This window comes from Mizuhopecten yessoensis, unplaced genomic scaffold (assembly GCF_002113885.1).
Source record: "Mizuhopecten yessoensis strain PY_sf001 unplaced genomic scaffold, ASM211388v2 scaffold715729, whole genome shotgun sequence".
Taxonomy (NCBI): domain Eukaryota; kingdom Metazoa; phylum Mollusca; class Bivalvia; order Pectinida; family Pectinidae; genus Mizuhopecten; species Mizuhopecten yessoensis.
In genome coordinates, this window is record NW_018479762.1 from 20,467 (window position 1) to 28,672 (window position 8,206).

At 39.0% G+C, this 8,206-nt stretch overlaps 1 protein-coding gene across 1 annotated transcript in view; it reads left to right on the forward strand.

Moving 5' to 3' along the window:
* Window positions 1-3,992: 3,992 nt before the first annotated feature.
* LOC110441216 overlaps window positions 3,993-8,206 on the forward strand; it is a gene marked incomplete at its 3' end in the record, with an annotated part of 15,689 nt that continues 11,475 nt past the window's right edge. The window contains exons 1-2 of the mRNA XM_021484320.1: window positions 3,993-4,157; window positions 6,908-7,721. Coding sequence (XP_021339995.1) covers window positions 6,910-7,721 — 812 coding nt within the window. The remainder of the gene's footprint in view (window positions 4,158-6,907; window positions 7,722-8,206) is intronic.

An 8,206-nucleotide genomic window follows, 5' to 3' on the forward strand; every position in this document is an offset into this window, starting at 1 on the left:
CTCCAAGGATAATTCTCACCAAGTAAAAATAAATTCCTACAAAAAGTTGTCAAAATATACCCAAAAGTGTTATTTCCCTATATAAACTATAGTAAACTTTACCCCCTCCCCAAAGGAGAACAAATAGCTCAGGGTCCTGAAATTTACTATTTAAGTAAAGCCCCTGATGATCTTTCTTTCCATGTAGAGAAAATGACTATAGTAGCTCTGAGTCTGGAGAAGAAGATTTTTGAAATATTGGTTAATTTTCCCTTTGCGGCCTCGCCCTGGCCCCAGGGGTTGGGGTAGGAATCTCAATTTTACAATTTGAAACTATCTTCCTCCAAGGACAACTATCACCAAGTAAAAATAATTTCCTACAGAAAGTTGTCAAAATATACCCAAAAGTGTTATTTCCCTATATAAACTATAGTTTTAAAACAGTTAAAGTATGGGTATGAGGGATATAGCAAGTTTATGATCCCCCGAGGCCAGGACTATTTCCCGAGGCGAAGTCGAGGGAAATAGTCCTGGACGAGGGGGATCATAAACTTGCTTTATCCCTAAATACCCATACTTCAACTGTTTTATTATACCGATACAAACACTCCCTTACAATATTCTAAATATTATTAGACAAAAAAAATCAACAGTTGGGACACCTTATTAACAAAACTAAAATTTTCTTGGGAATCAACATCAGAAAAAAACAGTTTTCGCAATAACATGAAATAAAGGATATCACATGTACAATTAACAATAAATCACAGTTTTTGCTTGAAAATAAGCCAACTGTCTTTTGCCTCCAATATGTCCGACAACTCGCTCTCGTCCAACACAGAAAACCTGGGGGTCGCCATTTCTGTTGTCGTCTGTCAACAACAATGCGAGGTGAAGGTCGGTCCAGAAAGTACCGGCTCCGCTGGCCGGATATTGCCGACGTCATTCGATTGCGCTGATTGGTCAATATTCGGTCAGGCCCCGCCTACGACGTCACTCAATTTCCCGCATTTTCCGAGGGAAATAGTTTCAAAACTATCGCACCCCTCCAGACGAACTATTTCCCTGGCATGCAGTTATAGGGGAAATAGCTTGTTTATGTGGTTACTTTTGTATAGTGTAAAATAAGTAGAGGTATAATAATAAACTTTACCCCCTCCTCAAGGGAGAACGGATAGCTCGGGGGTCCTGAAATTTACAATTTAAGTAAAGACCCTGATTATCTTTCTTTCCATGTAGAGAAAATGAGTGTAGTACCTCTGAGTCTGGAGAAGAAGATTTTTGGCCCCAGGGTTGGGGTAGGAATCCCAATTTTACAATTTTGTAGCCCCATCTACCAAGGATGAGTCTGACCAAGTTTGAAAAAAATCCATCCACTGGGTTCTTGAGAAGAAGTTGAAAATGTAAAAAGTTTACGCACGACGCACGACGGACGACGACGGACGGAAAGCAATTAGAATAGGTCAGGGGCCTAAAAAAACAGCGCAGCTTGATGTTTAATTAAGACATACATATATATTTACATTCCTCCTTTCCTCAGCTTAGTAAACTCTGACTGCGTACAAATTAGCGTACGTGCAATGAAAAAAATGGATATCTTCAGTACATTGAGAAGATGATCACAGATCAACCAATAGGCGAACCCGAAGACAAGGAACAAACTCATCCCTAAAAAACTCTTCTCGTTCATTCAAACCACAAAAAAGAAAACACATACATCATAGCACTACGTCAAAACGGGCACCTCACAACATATCCACAATTGGCACAAACAAAGGCAAACATACTAAATGAACAGTTCCGAGAAGCCTTCATTACAGAACAGAGCACAACAATACATGACATGGGAATATCACCTCATCCACACATGCCCGATATACACATAACATGCCAAGGAGTCGATGAACTACTCAATAACATTTACCCACACAAAGCAACAGGTCCAGAGTTCATATCCACGGCAGAATACTGAAAGCTCTTAAGGACATCACAGCACCAATACTAACAAAAATATTCCAAGCATAACTCAATACAGGAATATTACCCAGTGACAAGTACTGGAAACACGCCAACGTAAACCCCATATACAAAAAAAGGAGACAAATACAACCCAACAAACTACAGACCAATATCACTTACATGCATCGCATGCCAACTTCTAGAACACATCATCGCAAGTGCAACTATGAAACACTTAGAAGACAACAAAATACTGCACGACCTACAACACGGCTTCCGCACATCAAGATCTTGCGAAACACAACTATATACAAAAAGTGGCTCTATGACTGCGAAAAACTTTGAAACTAGGTAATCGCTTGTGCTTTTTAAGGAAACGGATATCATGTCCGCGGAAGGAGAATACATGTTATGTGCATATAAGAGGTTTCTAAAAGAAAAAGTATCCATCTTTCCAACGGTACCAAGCATTTTTTCGTATATCAACTAAAAAATGTGTTTTTTTATGCAAGAAAGTTAGGTGGTGTCGATTTTCGAGAGCTTTCCTCCCTTCTCGTATACACAGTGTATATATAAGCCTTGGGTGGCATTTTTACCGAAAATCGATCTAAACCCTTAAAACATGTAAAATTACTCTGAACACCTTAGTTTAGGTCCAAATATAGCTGTAACAAATTATCAGGTCCCTGTGATCAATAATAAAGACGATACAATAAAACGACAAACAGGTTTAGACGTGAACGCAGCTAGTAAATGGGAAGAGGACAGCTGGCTCATGAAATCCCACCCAGAAAAATGCACCATACTCACTATATTACCAAAACGCACACAATTTAAACACAAAACACACTCCATGACCACAAACTATAGAATGCGTAACTTCAAACAAATATCTAGGTTTCACACTCAAGAACAACTTTATAAAAGTGGGACAAACACATTATCANCGATTTTCGAGAGCTTTCCTCCCTCCTCTTATACACAGTGTATATATAAGCCTTGGGTGGCATTTTTACCGAAAATCGATCTAAACCCTTAAAACATGTAAAATTACTCTGAACACCTTAGTTTAGGTCCAAATATAGCTGTAACAAATTATCAGATCCCTGCTGTGATCAATAATAAAGACGATAAAATAAAACGACAAAAAGGTTTAGAATTGAACGCAGCTAGTAAATGGGAAGAGAACAGCTGACTCATGAAATCCAACCCAGAAAAATGCACCATACTCACTATATTACCAAAACGCACACAATTTAAACACAAAACACACTCCATGACCACAAACTATAGAATGCGTAACTTCAAACAAATATCTACGTATCACACTCAAGAACAACTTTATAAAAGTGGGACAAACACATTATCAACATCAGAGACGTATATATTACGTCTCTGTCAACATCACACCAAATGCAAATAAATCACTAAGCTTTTTGAAACGCAACCTAAAAATAAATTAACCACACATAAAAGACCAAAACTTGAAAAATGTTCTTCAGTTTGAAAATCAATTAGAAAAAACGTACAACCACGGACTTAGATTCTAATCTAATTCCGTGGTACAACGAAGCTTTACCTCATTTATTATAACCACGGAATTAGATTAGATATCTAAGTCCGTGATATAACGGAGTAAATATATTTCATTATTTATTAATTATAATTAGTAGGGGGTCTGTATTCAAATGCATATTTAAACAGTGTCATTTTATTTTGTTATCGGATCAAGCTAAGCTGTATGACACAGATCTATTTTTATCTAAATCTAACGGATCTAGGCCTAGGCACACGCTATTGGGTATACTTTGCCTTTGGGGCTGCCGTATATTAAAAATAATGGATCACGTGTGGGTTTCCGTAGCCGATTTTGAAAGGACATTACGCCAATCCATTACGCTGGCTTTTAGCGTTGTTATTTTTATGTTAAAGTACTTTTCTTTATTATTTCACTTAATTTCTAANATTAATGAGATATTAAAATATCTCTATATGCCTGGTACGGGAGCGGGAGCGGGGTACAAGATTTACCTACCACCACCACAAAGGAAGCAGAAAGCCGTAAACGGGTCGCGCAGACTTTGTTTTGGAAAAAGGTTCTCGAAAGTAGGCTTAATCCACGTGCTGTTTACGTTAAAACATCATGTTGTATTAACAAACAGCGCTGATGAAAACATCAACATTGTAATAATGATATAAAATTCGCGGGATATTTTGGGGTAAGGAACAATGGCTTGCTCCAGAGTTGTCCGTAGGCTGGTCCCTTGTTCCTAATTGGGGAGATTGCAGTTGAAGTCGAGTACCTACCATTGAATTTCTGCGATTTACCTGATTGCGACATAACCAGGAATCGTGAAATGTTTAAAGCGTATAGCCTACTGTCAAGTTTCATCCCTCGAGCATATGTTACGTATCCGAGTATTTATATATACATATATTACAGAAGAAAACGAGCTCAAGGACAGGTACACTTGACTAAGTAAAATCTGTCAAAATAGCTGTACAATAATTAAGTTATAAACACATACAGTCTAAAGATAGTTGTATCCACAGGGACCTGAGCATTTGTTACAGCTATAATTTGACCTAAACTAAGGCGTTCAGAGTAATTTTACATGTCGGGTACTGGAGCACCCGTGACCGGCAAATCTGGCTGTAACTGTTATATAGCTCTAAATGTGGCTATGTATTGAATAATGACTACTGAAAGTATACATATATAGGGTCAATGTAAACAAAAACACCAGCACTGGTCGTAATTATCTTGTGCACATCGATTGAAGTGATAACCAAACCGGTGATTTGGTGAAATGAAAGATTTTCATATAAAAACTCAATTATATATTATTATTAAATATAAATTATAATAAAGTAGCCTGAGTTTCCTCTGGCCCTGACACCAGGCTTGGACATTTTGACAGATAGGATGTCTGTTGTCAGCACCTCAAAACTCTAGGACACCAATCAGTGTCGAAGAATTCCACTTTTCTTATAGCAGTGCGCTCTGGCCCCACACCAGACAAATCTATCTGTCAAAATGTCNTAATAAAGTAGCCTGAGTTTCCTCTGACCCTGACACCAGACTTGGACATTTTGACAGATAGGATGTCTGTTGTGGGGCCAGAACGCACTTCTACAGTTGTTTGATGTCGGAGAGTTTTGAGGTGCTGACAACAAAAAATGACTATGACACAATAATAATAATAATAATTCAAGGTTCTTATATACCACCTTATCATAACCTAGTTTGTAGGTCGTCTCAAAGCAGTTTACAAACTATTATCCCTGGTTAAAGGGCCTTAATTTGCAACCTGAGTGAGCCAATATCTTTCTCAACTCCCTGGGGAGCATACAGCCAGTGCTGCCATTTTGTCGCTCACATCTAGCATTCTACATTCTAGCACTGCCCAACCACATATTCATTTACAGCTGAGTAGACTGGAACAAGCGGAGTAAATTATCTTGTTCAAGGATACAACACATGACGTGACTCAAACCTGCAACCCTCAGTCACGAGCCTGGCTTCCTACCACTAGACTACCGTACCTCATATATAAATATTGATGGATTATTTATTAATCCAAATCTGCTCTATTATCACCAACATCTGCTAAATTCTGTCAGTAGTGTCCACGGTTTTCAATTGTTCGAAATTTGTCACCTGAGCAAACACAATTTTTGTATGTCATGGGAGTGACTAATCAACACAAAGATGTGCTCCGTAATTTTTTTAAACAAGAATGATATATCCGTTTTTGGTACAGTTTGTTGTTTATAGTCACTCCCATGACCTACAAAAATGGCGTTCACTCTTGTGAGTTTGGAACATTTAAAAACCGAGGACTCTACTGACGGAATTTAGCAGCTGTTGGTGATAATAAGAGCGGATTTGGATCAATAATCCATTTATCGATATATGTTGTGTCATAGTCGATTTTTGCTGTCAGCACCTCAAAACTCTCAGACACCAATCAGTGTCGGAGAATTCCACTTTTCTTATAGTAGTGCGCTCTGGCCCCACACCAGACAAATCTATCTGTCAAAATGTCCAAGTCTGGTGTCAGTGTTCCTTTTGCACAAATGAAAGGATTTAAACCAAATGTGACCTGGAGCATTCTTACTTGTTGCCAGTCTTTGTAAAGCATTGACCCCCTTCCGGATAAGGGGGTCAAGAAGCAGATATGCTTAGGGAAAGTGGACTCAATTTTGTATAAACTGAGGCTGTGGCCTCCCTTTGGGGCTGAGGGTTGGGGCCGAAAAGGGGAAATAGAGGTATATCTTTTAAAAGCTTTTCCTTCTGTGTGAATAGAGGAATTATAACCGAGTTTGTAGTGTCCCATTTGTCACCACTCTTGCTGTTTCTTTGCTTAGATTTGACCATTGTAATATTATCAAGTCTGTCATGACCATTTTGTTCATTTTGCTCCCTTAGTAGTTCCAGTCAAAGTTGGGAAAAATTGAAAGCTCCAGCCTCACTTCTCCAGGTACCAGTTCTCCAGATCTGGGTGCCTCTTTCTCCCATTACATGACATCCATGTCTCTTTCCAGTCATTTTTGGCCGATCCAAACCACTTGAGCACTGCATGTTTTTAGCCCAGAGCTGAGAGAGCTGACCTCCTATATATAGCTATGCCATCACCATCACTCAATGTCACATGATATAAGTGATAAAGGAAACAACTTCAAAAGCAAGAAGAAGATCATGCCCTACTTTCAAATGTAGAAAGGAACTCACAATATCGATCCTCATTATTTTCTCGGCCTTTTTTTATGTTTATGACCACAAGTCGCCGTCATTATAATGTACATCCTAGACTCATTGATAAACAACCCTATGTGAAATAGCTTCACAATAATTAAACTTTTGTTAAAGGGAATATTTCTTCTCTGTAAAAATATTTTTTCTTGCAAACACATGATATAGGTATGTTTAAAATTCCTATTGACTATTTTCCATATCTGATTTCAGGCATGGTGTATATGGATCCACCTGGAGTAACCATGGTATCTAATCCAAATTTTGGCGTATTCTCCAACAATAACTACCTTGGAAATGTGAATCAAGCAGCTGGGGCACAGCACCCTGTATCAGAGTCATACTCACCCTTTCAGTACTATAACCAGCAGGCGAGGCTGCCCATTCCTACCCCCATCCCAGGGCTACCAATTCCTTTGGATTCTGGAGCCAGTCCATATTCCTACAATCAGTCTTTACCCAACCCCCAGGATCCACAACAAATTAACGCCTGTCTTGGTAACCCTTTCAACATTGGCACACCTTCCAACATCCTCACTGGAAACTCAACTCAAGAAATGTCTCGCCCACAGATCCCACCAACAGGAGTGTTGCCTTACCCTCAGGGCCCATCTGTTGGGGCAGTGCCCCACCTCCAGGCTCTCCCCACACAGACTTTACCAGTAGGGGTGGGGGTTAACCCTTATCCTGGAGGTTTTACTTTCAACGTTCCAACTCAATCTAGTCCTATCACAGGTATTCCCACTCAGTCGTTTCAATCTCGGGGCATCGCAAATTGTCACGCCCCAGGGCTAGGGGCTGCGTGGCAACATGCTGTACCACCACAAATGCCTTGGGGGGACGGCTTGAAAATGTCTCTAACAACATTTACTGGTGAACAGCTGACCAGACCTGGGATTATGTCACTAACTCAAAGTGTGGCTCCGTCTAGACAGAATGTTGATAACCACACAAGAACAACAAGGGATATCCGGAGCTCCTTGATGTCAGTGCGGGAATCATCACCAAGACTCAAAATAACCTCAGAGTAAGTTAATTGTAACCTTTTTGATAATATAGTGTTAAGTTTCAATTCTGTTACATTTGTTTGAATCAAGATTCAGCCATATTTAAATTTTGGCAGTTTATCCTCCAATTTGAGCAACAGACTATAATTCATTTCGTATATATTTGTTTATTGACATCAAGAAAATCTGGTAAAATTCCCTCAAAATCTGCAGTAACAACTAATATTCTGATTAGGGAAGTAACCTTGCCGAATCAGCAAAAAGCCAAATATGCGACTTATATACATAAATATCAGTCCTGCCAGACACTTTGAATCCCCCATAAAGAAGTATTTTTAGGGGTGTGTAAAATTACTGTTATACCAGTATAATTTGGTATGGCAGAGTCAATACAATATATTGTTATACCAGTATAATTTGGTATGGCAGAGTCAATACAATATATTGTTATACCAGTATAATGTGGTATGGCAGAGTCAATACAATATACTGTTATACCAGTATA